This window comes from Hylaeus volcanicus, chromosome 7 (assembly GCF_026283585.1).
Source record: "Hylaeus volcanicus isolate JK05 chromosome 7, UHH_iyHylVolc1.0_haploid, whole genome shotgun sequence".
Classification (NCBI taxonomy): Eukaryota; Metazoa; Arthropoda; class Insecta; order Hymenoptera; family Colletidae; genus Hylaeus; species Hylaeus volcanicus.
This window is the reverse complement of record NC_071982.1, coordinates 19,852,254-19,867,963: the sequence shown is the minus strand read 5'-3', so window position 1 is coordinate 19,867,963 and position 15,710 is coordinate 19,852,254. Positions and strand designations below refer to the sequence as shown.

Here is a 15,710-nt window from a genome sequence, read left to right as displayed (position 1 = left end):
ACCTTGCCGAGCGACCTTAACCTTGCCAACGCCCTTCCACGGAGCGCGGAACTCCGTCTCTCCCGATCGGAACTGTTTGCTACATTGAATATTAATTACGCCTAGTACAGGATCGTTGCGTTACCCTACGTTATTAACGCGAGATCATTTTCTTCTCTAACGATATTCTAAACTTCGTTCGAAGATAGAAAGACACAGAGAATGAATTTCCCCATTGGCAGACGAACCGATCAACGATCCCGGCGACGGTGCTCGTTTTTGCACAATTAACAACCGCTCGAGTATCGCAATGAAATTCAACCGAGATTGTCAAGGTCGATTCCATTGCATCGGACTTACCGCTGGTACCACCAGCTGCTGCCTATCTCGAGTCGTTGCACACGGTACCCTTCGTGCTCGATTCCGACGATAAACGAGGTCGAAAAACCTCTTCGGCATCGAGTATATTTCCTACTCGGTTTCTTCTCGAATCAGCCGTTCGATAGGTCGAACCGCCAAGCCGCGAGAGCCCTTAGTTTCTTCGTATACGACAAAGCACCCCTTGGGCTCGGAGTAAATACTCCCCTAACCGAAGTTTCGGCACGAAGCAAGGCGTGACACGGTGAATGCCCTGAGCGCTGCTCCCTTGAATTAGCCAATCCGGATTAAAGCGTTCGATTCTCGCGGGACAAAGCGGCTTTCGAGCGATTCCAGCCGCGTCTCGGATTGGGGAAAGGACGTAAACGGTTTCCGATCGCAGCCCTGAATAATTCATCGGTGTCCGACGGTTAGGTACGCGCGTGACTCTTCGGTGGAAAGAGCGCGCGCAGACCCGCCGAATCCTCGTGGTAAGTTCACGCCGTGCTGCTCGCGAGTGATTCGATGATGCTCGCCCGACACGCGACTTAAAGAGCATCGAGTAACGGACCTAGTCACCCGTGGACACTTGGAGCGGGTTCGCGTGCCGACGTTCTCCGATCGTCGAGCAAAAGAAACATGGCGTTGTTCCCCGGCGGTGGTGGTGGTGCTGGCGGCGGAAGTGGTCCACCATCTGTCAGACCGGAAGAGGCAGACCAGAACACCTCGCTGCCCTCCAGACAGCGTAGCTTGAAGGACCGCCTGCGCGACGGCATCACGGGAGGATTCACTTGGCAGTGAGTATCCTTCTTCGGGCTCGCTTTCCGTTCGGTTATCCGAAAATAACCGCTGCTATCGGCAACATTCCACGGTACTTTCCGTTTACGTTTCCCAGCCACCGCGCACAATTTTTAATACCAAATCGCCCGGCACATGTTTCGTTATCCCCGTTCGAACCGACCCCGTAGAATCGACCCCGTAGAATCGACGTTGCCGTTTTATTTCTCGCGAGCAACGCTTTCGATTTTCTGTGAAATTCGACGCGAAAGTGGTGCTCGCCGGTAGCATTAGCAAACCTAATTCCGTCGACCTCCGTGCCCCGCAACCTCCGACCCTTCCTCGAGCTCTAGATTGGGCGATTCGTGCGAATAATAACGTTCTTTCATGCGATCATTAACAGCTATTCATACTCGCGATTAGGGCGGAAACGCATTATTGCCGCGTCACGTGACCGCGCAAGCACCCTCGAAAAACGTGACTGCGAGGTTGCGGTTGTTTTTAAATTGCTCGATGACGGGCTGTTGTATCAAGAGTTTTGCAAAGTATTAGGTGAACCGAAAAGTATTGTCGTTTCTGTGAATCTCAATAGTTCTTTATCATTCATCGACTCGTTGATTTTTAACCATTTAGTATTGAATATTTGCACACTAAATGGCAAAAGGTTGTCGATAACGAGGATAATTACATAATCGATTAAAAATAGAAATGTATTATGAATGTATGTGTCTGAATTTAATGTAAAAGAAATGACGTTACTTTTCGGTACACCTAATAATATAATAGACATATAATTATTTGAAGAAGCAATGATGTCTCCCCTCCTCCCGGAGAAACGATCGATAGATCGGTGAACGTATTCGTCCAATCGATAAAAATGTTTGTCGATCGCGACGATAGCGGAACCGATGCACGCGAGTGGCATTCGATATCGGTCAACTTAATTACCGAGGGCAATAATTCTCGTGTTATCGTCGGCTCACCGTTCTTTAGTGCGTCGCTTAATCAGTAGATGGCAGTCGTAGCTGTTTCGCGATGTCGTCAATGAAACAGGAAAGTACACGCGTAGTACGCGAGCATTGAAAGTAAGCGAACGAATAGAAGAACGTTCCGTTTAAAAATAATAAGTGATTCTGAAATGGTCTTCGTTGTTCATTTATAATCAGCTACGCTAGTTTCCCGTGAAAGCGGTTCTTCTTCTGTTTCTTCTTTTTTTTATTTCTGCTCCGTTTTTGCTCATTTTCCGTCGAAGACGGATTTGAATAGTCATTCACGGTTGCCCGGGAGTCGTGCATTGCTCGAACGTCGCGAAGAATTTATGCGATGGGACGCTAATTGGCAACTCGGATCGGTGTAATTGGTAATTAGCTCGGTAACGGTCTCTTCGCTCCGCGCGGACTTATTTCTGTGCTGGACGCGAGGGAAAAGATCGGTTTCTTCTTTGACCTCTCGACTCCAACTTTTTAATTCGCCGACCTTAACCATGATCCATTTTTTTTTTTTTTGTGTTGAAGGAAAGAAATTCCCCTCGAGTCTCGACGAAATTTCATTGGGTAATTAGCGCGCCTGCGAAAGATACTCGCCTTGTCGTATACCGTCGCGCTAATTAGTTGCCAGTTCATCGATTCGTCGTTAGTATCCGCGATTGCTCGCGGCACGTAGCGCGGGTACGTACAAATCGACCTAAAAAACGACGACTGCGCGTCGCGAACGTCGCAACGAGAGATTTATTGTTCTCGGTGCCGAGGAAAAATTGCTCCACCGATCGTAAACGGCGTCTTTGTTCGCTGATAAATGCAATTGTGACTCAGTCTTTCCGTGGCCACATTAAAACGGTTTAAGAAAGATTACTCGATTAGTTTATTTGCATGAGGGCTCCCGTTATTACCCAGACGAGTCTTACAATGTTATCGGTCAACGGTGTATCGCGAATGCGTGAAAAAGGCCAATGAGAACGCAAAGAATAGTAGACAAGGGGAACCACGATAAGCGTCGAGGTCACTGAACTGCTCGCCAGCGTAGAACGGTTTCGCTGAAAATATTATCTGCGCGAAGCCACTAGCGGATTTTTTCTTGGAGAAAATTTCGTACGGATTCGTCCTGGGTAGAAAGTACCGACGGTAATTGCACCCGAACGAAAAGGGCAACCGGCACCGTTCTCTCTGATATTTCATTCTCGTCTTGTTTTTTTTTTTTCATCGTCCTGGACCTCCATCTTGGCAGCGCAACGTTTAATTTTCCACTATGCAAACATTTGATATTAAAGAACCTTTAATGGATTGTACCGCTCAGCTTTTACCGACGAGACTCTCGTTTCTACGGGTTATACGTCATCGTTCCCTCGAGGGAGGCACGAGGAACCGAGAAGAGATCAACCTGGTTTATCATTTTTCCTGGCGTTAAAAGTACTCGGATGAAATAGCTCGAGTAACCTTCCAGGGATCGAAGGGGTCCAAATTTGGTCACTCCCTGCTGCCCACGACAAACGCCCCAGGCGATCCCTCGCCGTCGGTCGGTTCCTTTCATTGCCATGGTCTTTTTGGAAACCGTTTTTTCCATAACGTGAAAGAGAAAGTATATTTAACAGCCGTCACCTATATCGCGGTTATCGACCCGTGATTGGTACCTCCAGGAGGACCCTGACTCTGCGAACCGTGAATTACCGAGCAGCGATTCGGACCAGATTCCCTCGTCGTCGTAAATCGTCCAGCGCTCGGCTTTCTGTCTCCCATTTTTTTTCTCTCCTTTATCGCTCGATCTGCATACCTTCCACGCAGAATTGCTGTCGGTGCACCGACGCGACGTCCAGACTTTACGGCATTCGATATTTTTCCCTGCTACCGAAAGACCATGTCGGAATATACGACCGACAAAAATCAATCGACATCTGATATGCTGGACGCGTCAAAGGATGTTTCTATAAACAGTTCTCTGAACGAATCTTGGTCTGAAAAACCCTTAAAAAATTCTTCTAAAAAATTCGTCTAAAAAATTTGTCCCCCAAAAGTCCCCTAAAAAAAGTCGATTCGCTACAAAAATCCCAGTTCATACATTTTTCCCCTAAATCTAGGGACAAAACCCCCAAGTTGGTAACCGTGGCCAATTCCCTTGAATCTCACGGTTGGCTTCGCATATTTAGACCGTGTCGTCCAACTTCGTGAGAACGTTTCCCCGGCGGAGAACGCGATTTGAAAATGTTCGCCGTCGAACGAGCAGCGATTGGTCGGTGATACCGGTGTGTCTTTGTTCGCGGAATGCATTCCGAATGAGAAACGAGGCCTAGATTCGTGCTTTAACGATGATCAAGGCCACGCACAGCGTCGAACACCGACGAGAGGGCTACGTCGCTCCGCGTAGCTTCTGGGCCACGCGAAAACAATGGAGCCATCCTGTCTATTGTGCGAGAAGACGGTTTCATGCATACATCGTGCACTAAATCCGTGCCTGTTCGTATACTGGATACCGGAGGACACGATTTCTCCGCGCGCATAAAGGTGGTCAGAGTAGAGTCCTTCGACTATCGAGGTAATCAGCGTCGGATCGTACGAACTAAACGATGGTTTATACCGAATCGGTTCCTTCGACTACCGCGACAGTCGACATCAGATCCCAGAATCTCGACGGGAGTTCGTATCAGACCTCGCATTCTAAGGGTTGGGAGAATCGGATCCTCAAACACCAGAGCGATAGGAATCGAGTTCCGTGCACGCTGATCTTAGGATCGGATCCTATGGCTTTGGAATACTCGGTATGTTATTGGATTCTATAAGTTCAGAGTCCTGGGCACGAGATTTCCCACTATCCTAGTCCGGGGTGTCCTATCTCGTCTTATTTCGTACTCTCCCAGTGGGTATCGCGATGCAAGGGTAGTTGCTCCGGCTCGAAGCCTACGTTGGAAAACAAAAGTCCACCTCCGCGTAACTATCCACGCAACTGTCCGTCACAGAACGTACGTTTCTCCCTTGAAATCTTCTTTCCGCTCACGTCTCGAAACTCATTCGAAGCGTTATCCAGGCGAATCCAGAGGATCGTCTTCCCAGCCACTTTTGATGCAGCCCATGCATTCGTCGCCTCGGAAACGGACACACAGGCGCGCGGCACATACCCCCCGAGTCTCGAAACTGGGCCATTGGATAATTATCCCGTTCGAAACGACGCTGTCCTACCCTCGTTGGTTCATCCACCGTGTTTGTTTCGACTCGAGGCTCGACACGCGTCATTTCGGATCCATTACACCGCAGCCCTTGTCCGCGCGAAATCGAACGGAAACGGTGACCGTCACCTTCGGGCGAAATGACGTCGATGCCTCTGTGACACAATTCGAGGAACTAGAGGCCACCGTCTATACACCATTCCCCTCGTTCCGTATTCCGCGCCGTCGATGTATCGATACGACCGCGTCCGTCCGTCGAAACGTATCGAGATCAATACCAGCACGCTCGAGTGACGGAAAATTAACTAGTTTTCCGGACAGGAAAGCGGGTTTCACGCTGTTGAATTCGATACCGATGCTTTTCGCACAGGTACGCCATTTTTAATTGCTTCTTCGTTTGTCCAAACGTTTTTTCGCGGGGTTGCGTAGCGAGTTGCTTATTTCGAGACAATACCGACTAATTCGCGACTAAACGGTCGCAAGATCGATGGCGACCCGGTCCGATCGCTCGAGCAAATACGATCTCGACGTTCCGTTTCGACGTACAATGTCTGATAGCGCTTGGGAATTAAATGCGGCATCCGTGACGCGTTGCAACCAGACTAAACCAGGACGACCGAGTCGTTTTACAAGCGACTTGGGAGGAGAAGCGAGACAGGCTGGAGAGAAAAAGTTAGTAGTTCGGAAAGCGACGCTGACTCGTAACGTACAACACGGGGGTGGAATTAGGAAGAGAGGACAGTCCGATTCGCCCGGGGCACGACGAAGGAACGAGTTCTTTCGGAGTCGAGATAACTCGGACGCCTCGCGGGGTTGGTACGCGAGCCAACCGAAGTTTCTTGATTAAATTATCAGAGGCACGCCGGGCTCGTGGCTCTCGAGGCTACCTGCGAGGCGTGTTCGATCGATTTGCGAGACGTGGCCCGCGGCCTCTCGTCGAAAAGTGCTCGGGAATCGCTGTTTAAGCTAGACACCGAGTTAGGCCCCTGATGGCGTACCATCGAACTTGCTTCAACTAAATACCTCGTCTATTTGCGTTTCTCGCCCCTTTTGGTTTCGTCTGAAATCCGTAAGTGCCGATGTGAACCACCCAAAGAATCCCCTTATCGCTTCACGCGGCTCGACACCCACCCTCGGCAAAGAACTTGACGGAAACTTCGCCGATAACCTTCGAAACGGCGATCGATAGGGCTAACCAGGGCCTCGGAGGACGAAACAATTCCATTCCTTCCCTGGACCGACCCTTGATTTCCGGGGAAGTCTCTTGGGAGCTGTTCCGAATAGGTATCCCAGGGATATTAAAGTTTCGGCCCGAAACAGGGTTCTCCGGCATCGCAAATTGTAGATGGTCGTTTCGTCCTCGTCGTACCTCCGTTAGCTTTGTTTTCTCGTAGCACGCCACGGAAGAACGAGTGGTTTCGGAGGGTGACGATTCGAGAGGTTACGAGTCGGCCTCTTCTGCCATTAGGTAGATACTTCTCTTAAAAAATGTCTCGACGCGAGGTCATCGGGTAAATGGGTCAAGTAGACGCGCAGCTACTTCTTACTGTGCACTTGAGTATGCAGATTGTACGGGACGGTTGCATACACAGCACCGGTGCACGCGCGAGCGCTCGTTTATGACTTATGCGCGCGCGTAAGTGCCGTTTCCAACGTCGTTCCCCTTGGCCGTTTAATTAATTACACCGGTGGCGTGCCTTTTAGTTAGAAAAATGTTGACGATCTTCGGTGCGCATTGTCCCGCTTTGTTCTTAAACACTTTACCCATCCCCGAAACCACCGACGCGATTACGTTTGGCCGTTTAACCTTCCGTCGGCTGAATGCTAGTTTATCTCTTTGAAAACGATTACTCCTCGATCGTTTATTCATACGCGAGTTAATCAACGTTCGAGAGAAACGCCGCCTCATATTTTATAATATTCCGATTCCGAAGAATCAGAATTTTTCCATGAAATTCATATCCTCTCTTTCGTGTTCTACCAGCGACACGGTGTCGTACATACTTTTCACGGTTCCTATCGCGACGAGAAAGGAAGCAGAAATGGAACAGGAAATCGGCCGTGGGCGCGAAAAGTGTGAAAAATAGGCGCGGCTTATTTCCCTGGAACGAGAAGTGTATTTCGCCGCGAAACGGGGAATATTGGATTCGAGCTATCGATGTTACGAAACCATTCATTCCCTCGCACGTCTCCCACGTTGCCTTCGAGCATAATGCTTCGCGCGGCTCGTTTTCATTCCAGCTTATCGAAATAAAGCGTTTTTACACGCGTTAATATATTAAGGGGTCATTCTACTTTATCGACCAAGAAAAAATTCCAATATAATTATAAAAGCATAATAAATACGCGCATAAAGTTTAAAATGAATCGTTATGTAATATCATTTCGAAAAAAATTAGCGAAGAAGTGTGTTTTTCTTAGTCAATAAAGTAGAATGACCCCTTGATGCAATCGATTTTGGAATCCTTGTATGGACGAACGCGTCGTAAAATTGCTCGAGGAATTAATTTCACGGTCTGGCCGAACGATGAAACTAAATTTCGGTAGTTAAAGTCGTCGTAATGCGTTTAATCCTCGCGATAATAACGAGATAATGTGCGCGTTCGGGACCAGAAGGTCGCGCACTTCCGGTTGAATTGGTCGTTAAAGTACCTTCTCGTGTACTTAACAAATGCACGCAAATTTCTTCCCCGTTCGTAATGTTTTTTTCGTGTTCGCGCACGTCGACGATCGTGCCCGCGAGCCTTGAGTTTATTCCTGTCTCGGTTGTGATTTTTTACGGGGACCATTTCGGTGACGGAAACGTAAACGTTCCGTTCAGTTTCGAGCACTTTCATTCGGACGGGCATCGAGAGAGCCTCGAATAAATCTCGACGGAGCGAAGCGACGAGGGATTCAATGTCAAGATTTCAGAGGCCGGTCTTGAATTGGGTCAATGACGAACGAGAAATAATCGCTTCCCGTCCCCTTTGATCGGCCACTGTGTACCGGTGCTTCCTGTTTGCGAAAGTGCTTCGTCGTTGGCAGCTTCATCGCGCGAAACTTCCAATCCGCGACTCTTTAATTACGGAATGCAACGGTAAGGAGCTTCCCTTGACGTCGAGGCGTTTCCACGGTCGCGAGGAAATTACTTAGGGCAACCAGCTGCGAAAACAGGATCCTTGGAAAATCGCGGCGAAACTTGTGGCCGACATCGTGCGCGTATCAACCATTTTATTTAATCGCGACCGAACCGTGGAACGAACGTCTCGTTTCCGAAGTAGACCTAAAAGTGTAGACTATTAACTTCCGCTGGTGGGAAACGAGTTGGTTCTGTTTCGGTTCTGTTGCGCGCGTGCTAATTGAAAATCGATCCATATTTGGTAACGGTATTCGATTTCGTAAACGGTGATCTTTCCAAAGATTTCGTTCCCGCTCTCCGAAGAATTCGATTAGCTTCGAATCGAGCCGAACGTATCCCTCGACGACAAATAATTTCCATATTTCAGCAGCCCCGTCGAAATCGAATTGTTTCATAACCCGCGTATCCAATTTGCGCTAGATGTAATATCCGCGGTAACTGATAAGCTCGACATCCGATAATCGCGCAGGCGTGGATTCGTTGTAATTCGACGTAACCGTGGCGCGGTATGGGGTGTTTACAGGGGAATTAATAGTCCCGTCGGAAACTTCGATCGGGCGCGTTGCGTAATGCCGTTTCGCGCGGGACGAATAAACGATCGGGCATGATTAGATTAATTGGACGCATTAAACTAGTTTAAACTCTGTGCCGGAGCGTTTCTGCTTCCCTGGGCGGCGAGTAATCCGCGACAATCGTAAAACTCGCGCGCCTGCGCACGTGTTCGTTTCCGGCGGTGCGCGGTTATGGTTTCTCGCGAAACGATTCTACGGCGTTACGTAAACGCCATCTGTCAACGCATATCCTGCATACTTTTATTCGACACCGAGAAATGCTGTAATTGCACACCATTAAACACTCGACATAGTTCTCGACGCCATTCGTACTCCGAAGAAACTCTCAAACGTGTGGATTATATGCATATAATAGACCCTCGATTGCTGCAGGATGTCGGGCGGATGTTTCCTGCATTAATCGGGGTAACCTATCAGCCGATCTAACGAGCGGTACTTTCGCTGGTACCCGAACCTTGCAGAGGCGAAAAATGATCCGATCGACGAGATGTTGCTAACAGGGTCGCATTTTCACAGATTTCAAGGCTATCGATATCGTTACGGAATCGTAGCGTCGAGGAAAGTACAATGGAAGCCCGCGACGATGCTTTATTAGATAAACAAAGAGGAAGATATACGCGGTGGATTGAACGTAATTTACGATCGCGGTATACATTGCCTGCGCAACGACCAAAGCAATTATTAACGGTGCCTATGCACGTTAAGTGCCGCAAGAAAAATTTGTTTACACCATATCCGATTAAAAGTGCAGTTAAACAGATTCTTCCTCGAGTCGGTTCGATTGGAATAAATTTCGCTGACAAATGAATTTACGATCCCCCGTTGACGTTTCGAGATAAGACGCTTCGAATGGGCCATAAAGGTAACGACGCATAGCCGTGATAAGTGTCGGTGATAAGGAGAGGCGAAAAAAAGATGCGGGAGCTAACGAATTCACCGGTACTCGCGCAACAATAAAACCGTTATTCGAAGGTAACGCGTGTTCGTTAACCCGTCTTCTCCGTGCACGTGACACGCTCTTCTTTATGCACGGTGTCATCTGTATCGGTGCCACTCAACCTTTTCGAGCCCTTGGCCCCGCTTCTAATCGTACCCCTGCGAATCGGACCTGTCTTTTTACGAGGCTCTCTCGTCTCCGCGAATCGCGAAGAAAAAGGAAACGGGGTCGTTGATTCTCGTATTCCCATCTGGGTAGCAGAGCGGCGTACTTCGACTTGCACGTTATAAATAATGGGCCACTAACGTCGACGAAACGTCTGGTCGACCTCGGAACTAAAATTTACATAGCGAATCCGAGAGTCCTGCAATTTTATTGTACGGAGTACACGAATAGTTTGGCCGTTTCGTTCGAAAGAAGTTCGAGCAAGTTTCACGAGGATGAGGAACGATCGGATCCGAAGGTTACCTTTATCAAGGCGCGTAGGGACTGGCCAATGAGATTTTAGGATCAGGCTCAAGGTTTCGGGGGACCGGGCGTACTTGCTCCATTCTTCTCCCGTCTTTGTATACAACTATACTTTCGAAACATCGTCGACACCCGACCTCCACGGCGCGCGGCGTCGGGACGTCCTCGTAGCGACGCCCGGCAAGGTCAACGTTTCCGTTTCGTTTGCGCTACATCATTGATATTAATCGAGAAAAGTGGTACCCAAGATTTCGTCGTCCTTGCGACCTTCCCGAGGAAAAGTGTCGGCCGCGAGGTTATAAATCATCGCTGGCAGGACTGAATTAAAGCGTGAACTTTAGGGACTACGGCCCAGGGTCGTCTACCGATTAAACGATAGCTCGTTCGCGATACACGTCACTCGATGTAGATCTGTAAAATTCGTAGCTTGACAATCGTACGTGTCATCGTAATATCGAAGACCTTCTTCCGTTTGTAAATATTACCAGAGACCTCGCACTCCTCTCAGCCTAGGGGCCTATAGAATTTTAATTCGACCCGTCTGGTCGGTTGGTAGTTGTACGTATGGCTCGGTCCGCGGACACGTAATATGATTTCGTTATTAATATTCTACTCGTTTTTCACGTCCCTGAAGCTAGGACTAGTTCGAATGCTCTCGGAGCTGTCCCTGGTGTCGTTAACGCAAAAATTCCATTACGATTACGTACAATAGTACTCTTAAATTAATTGCTTTCGCGATTTATTTTCATTTTAGCGTTTCCCTTCGTAATTTGACGGTACAACAGGAATAGGTATTTCGCAGTCCATGATGTTGACTGACGTAAAACAAACACAGAGCCGTAACAACGACACCGTCAAATACTAGTTAATCTTCTGGAATATTTCTCTGGTTAGGTTTGTTTGACTTCTGTCCGACCATAACACCGTCGGTATTCGTGAATTTTATTCATGCGCCGTATCGGTCGTGTTTATTATTCAGCCACCGCGAAGTGCGCCACCGTCGGATGCCTAGAGAACATATTTCCGACGTGAATTATAATTCACGGTAGGATAACTCGGAGTCTAAACAGTGTTCAACTAGTCGTCTAAGGATGGCTCTGGAATTATTCACTTTTGAATTATTTCAAACTTTCAGCCCCGAAACCGCTGACTCCCGTGGACTCTTGGACCCCGAGTTCGACGAATCAGAACTTCGGAACTCCGTTCGAGAGACCTGTTTTCCAAACTTATCATCGAACGTTCGTTGATATTCCTCTTTTCCGTCTCCTCGCGCTTGGGTCAACGACACGCGTTCGCGAAAGCAGGTACGACTTCCTCGGTGTCTCCAAAGAGATCAAACCATACCAGCCTTCTACAATTACGCGAACCTTAACAACCGCGCTTCCCGCCGATTTACGTGCGTGCCTAATCGCGAATAGTCGGCTAGGCGTCCGTGAGAACAGCGGCGAACAATCGCATTCATTGATGGAAGCTGAAAGTCCATGGCGGGACACGGTGCAAAGAGTCGCGTGGGCGAAAGTGTCTCGGCCGCGTGCGTGCACGCACGTAACGTGCCAAGGTCGCGAATTGGCGCGAGACCCGGTTATTCGCAGGATGTCGAAATCGAGCGGAGTCGGATCGAGCCAGCTGAAACTCCGTCGATGATAACGACTGACAGAAAAGAGGATCCTAACGAGCAGCAACTCGATCCGTCAGCCACTTGATCCGCTCCGACGAATGATTTTCGGCCCGATCTCCGCAGGATGTTGAAACAGAGCAACCGGAACAGGTTAACCGAGACTCTGCGAAACTAGAGCTTTAAGCTGCTCGCTGAATTTGCGTGGATTCGAGTACGGTTCGGATATACTCGAGTGGAGGACGATAAATAAAGCGTGGGTCCGGTAAACGATTACTCGAATAAGCGATCGCCTAATTGTTTTGAGCGAACCACGAATCTGACACGCTGACCTTATTTCGCCAACTTTTCGGCCGGTTATATCTCTTTTAATCCGCTGCGAGGGCCTCGATACCCACGGTAATTTATCGACCCGCCGAAAGCTGGAGCTCTCTTTGTTTCTTTCGCTTCGACGAAGATTAATCTCCTCTGTTGCGTGGCGTAAATCACACGCGGTTCCCAATCGTATACGTTTATATAAAGACCGACGACGTTTACACGAACCATCGCCCGGGCAACCGTGTTTTCGAACGAGAACACTGTACACCGACGACAACTCGCTCGCGAAACTTTATTTCTAAAATAATTTATCGGTACGCTTCTCGAGTGCGCCGTCGACGCTTTTACACTCCACCCCTGTAGTTACAAGTTCTTCTAAAATTATCGCTGGCCGCCGATGTTGTCAAATAAATAATCCACCGAATTCCGGACTTGGTTGGAAGAGCTTCCGTCTTCGAGAAATTTCAAAGGCGCCATAAGACGATGTAACGTTTCGAATCATCGTCTCGTGGCGTTGCTCGATAATACGGAGCGATCGAAATAGGACGATTCGAGCATTTCTAAATTCGAGGACGCAGCGTACAAGTATTAATAATCTCGACGTTATTTTAGTTCACTCACGATCGATCGTACAAAACAAATAACTGCCTTGTCGAATCGAGGAGGATTATTATGCGTGAAATCATCGACCATTCGGTAGCGCAGCTGGTCGATCCGCTTTCGATACTGCCTCTTCAAACATGTCCAGAACATTCGAACACCGCGATATTTCGCCGCTCGTAAGGTGCTCGCTTCCTCGAACGGCATTCCACGCACATATTTATGCAAACAGACTTACGGGCGAGCGCAATTGATAGGGCAGACGTCCATCGACTTCGCCAATCGTAGCAGTCGGACTGCATTCGACGATGACGCACTCGCAGACTACGTTATTCCCGTTTTCGGTTGAATTTGTCGGGAGTCCGAAACCACGACCTTTTACGACCAGGTGAACGATCATCTCGATCGAAATTATACAACGTGAATTTCACTATTGGGGCTGAATCGATGAATTTTGTTATCGTTTTGTTATCCTATCCTCCGCATGGCACCTTCGCTTTCTATACCGTTAAAATTCATCACCTCGTCGAGAGGCGAGCGACAATCGTGGGAAGAGCGATTTTTTCGGCGTCACCGAATTAACAGTACAGTCGCCCGTCGCGACGAATACTTACACCGGTTGTTAAAGCATCGTCGGATATTTGCCAAACCCAGGTATCCACTTCGTATTCCCCGCGCGAGGAAGCGGTAATCGAACGCTCGTTGACCCCGAATTTTTCACGTGACGACGCGTAAAAAATCACGAGTCTCGCGAAGCGTAGACACGTGACGGAAAATGACGATAAATCTAGTAAAAATGGGAGCTTGTCGCGTCGTTCTTCCGCCTTATAAACGCATCAAAGAAACGAGTTTCATCTCCTGCCCCGCACTTATCCCGATGAACTTGGAGAGTAGCTATAAAAACGTACCCGAGGAAAAGTGCATATTGTCCGGACGAATCAGCCTCGCGATACCGTATCTTTATCTGCTTTATGGTGTCGCATAAAAAATGCGATACCAGGGAGAATGGTTCCAACGTTTTACGAGCGATCCCTTTACAGCGACCGTTCGCGCGTCATTGTTCCATTCCGCGTTTCTCCGCGTTACGTTGAAAATTTCGTGAAAGTAGATTCTCGATTTAGTTTAATTGAATTTCGGACCGGACCGACAGCTTTAAAGAAGTAGCTCTGTTTAAGGGAGTTAGGTGGGTTTCAAAGGCCGAGAAAAGCATATTCAAACACGAGCTATACACATATAGCAACAGAAAATATTTGATTTTTTCATTTCAGATGAATCCGTCACGAGTTATCCCGACAAGGGAATTAAGGTCCCAATGGATGAATTTTCCAAATTTTTAAACTGTTAAACTTGTTCGACTGAAATATTTCATTTCATATATCAGACAAGAATTAGTAAAAATATGCTTTCTTCGAGCCTTCGAAACCCAGCTAACACCTTAAAAGAAACGTACGATGTTTCGCGGAGGATGATTCGATGCGCTGGAATACTTGGAATATTCGATCAATTATTCGAGACAATTTCATACTCGAGATCAGCTTTCGATTAATTGGGTAAAGTGCTTTTACAATCGAGGATAATCCTGGATAAAATGACTCGTGAAATTTAAGATATCGAGTGGACGATAACGAGAGACTAATGTGGGACTAACGGGAAGATTTATCGACTCGTTGCTCGCGGAGTTTGATTGAAATCGGTAATAAACACCACGTGCCGATCTTTAACGCAGTGCTTCTTTGCCATTCAAGGGCAGCCGAAAATCACCGTGTCGTATGCGAATGAATTCGTTTTTATTTTTACGAGCCACGCAAATTAGATCGAAACTTTGTACGTATCGCGATATCGAGAACAAGCGATACTCGATTGTCACGTTGCCCTCAGGGGCTGTAGCGATATTTGTAGCTACAGTACGGCTTTAGCAACCCCGAGCTAGAGGGTGCCCAATAGATGAAAAGTAAGAGATACTGCAAACAGTATTAAAACAATGCAGGAGTCACGTAAGACGATGATAAGAAGAATGGAAATAAGCTGGTAATAAGTAAGCAGTAGTGCAATAAGTTTGTATAATAAGTTACGCGCTTTAAATAAATTAACGAACGATGGCCACGTTCAGCGATACAGATGATGCTTCCTCGAAACCAAGAGTTCGATGTTAAATCGAAACGTCTCTGGAACTCTCTTATCTTATCACTCTGAGTGAACGCTCTCGACTCGAATACGCTCAGCTGATACGTACTTTTCGCATTAACATTAAATGCGACGTATTTGTAACGTGAACCGTAGAACCGTGCTCGTTAAACATTCGACGAACAGATAACAACCTGAACCGCTCACAGAGATGGGCAAAAGTACGTTCGAACAACGGATGACGAATCCAAGCGCTATATCAGAGATGCAAAACACTCGTAGCGACTACTGGTTGCCAAAGAGGATCAAGAACAAGTGGTTGACACGGCGATAAAAATGAAACTCGAGTAGACTATTTGTCCAGAAGCTGATCCATCAATTATATTCCAAGCGACGTTTTAATATAATACCTTACGAGCGAATCGTTAAGAGCGAAATACCGGTCCGTATGGAAATAGGAAAATCCCGGTCGAGCGCACGGTAGCGTGCTAGTGACCGTGAGAAATATGGGTCGCCGGCTTATTATATCGTACGTGAATTTGCATAAGGCTGTCTCGTCGAACAAATCACGGTCCGTGTCGCAATCTCGTCTCGTCCCGTTTCTTTTCACGACACGCGGCGCGAACTAAGCCTGGTCTCGGCATTAGGGACATACCATCGACCGAACGCGGAGTCGAGTGCCATCCGTT

The 15,710-nt window shown here is 47.8% G+C and overlaps 1 protein-coding gene across 5 annotated transcripts in view; it reads left to right on the top strand.

Moving 5' to 3' along the window:
- Positions 1–15,710, top strand: part of LOC128879321 (TLD domain-containing protein 2) — a 126,593-nt gene that overhangs the window by 25,887 nt on the left and 84,996 nt on the right. Inside the window, exon 2 of one of the 5 annotated variants that reach the window (XM_054128354.1) lies at positions 740–1,133. The exons of 3 other annotated variants lie outside the window; for them this stretch is intronic. In XM_054128354.1, coding sequence (XP_053984329.1) covers positions 976–1,133 — 158 coding nt within the window. In that variant the 5' untranslated portion in view covers positions 740–975. Of the gene's footprint in view, positions 1–739; positions 1,134–15,710 lie in introns of those variants that run through there. One more of the 5 variants, XM_054128360.1, reaches the window with a different exon arrangement.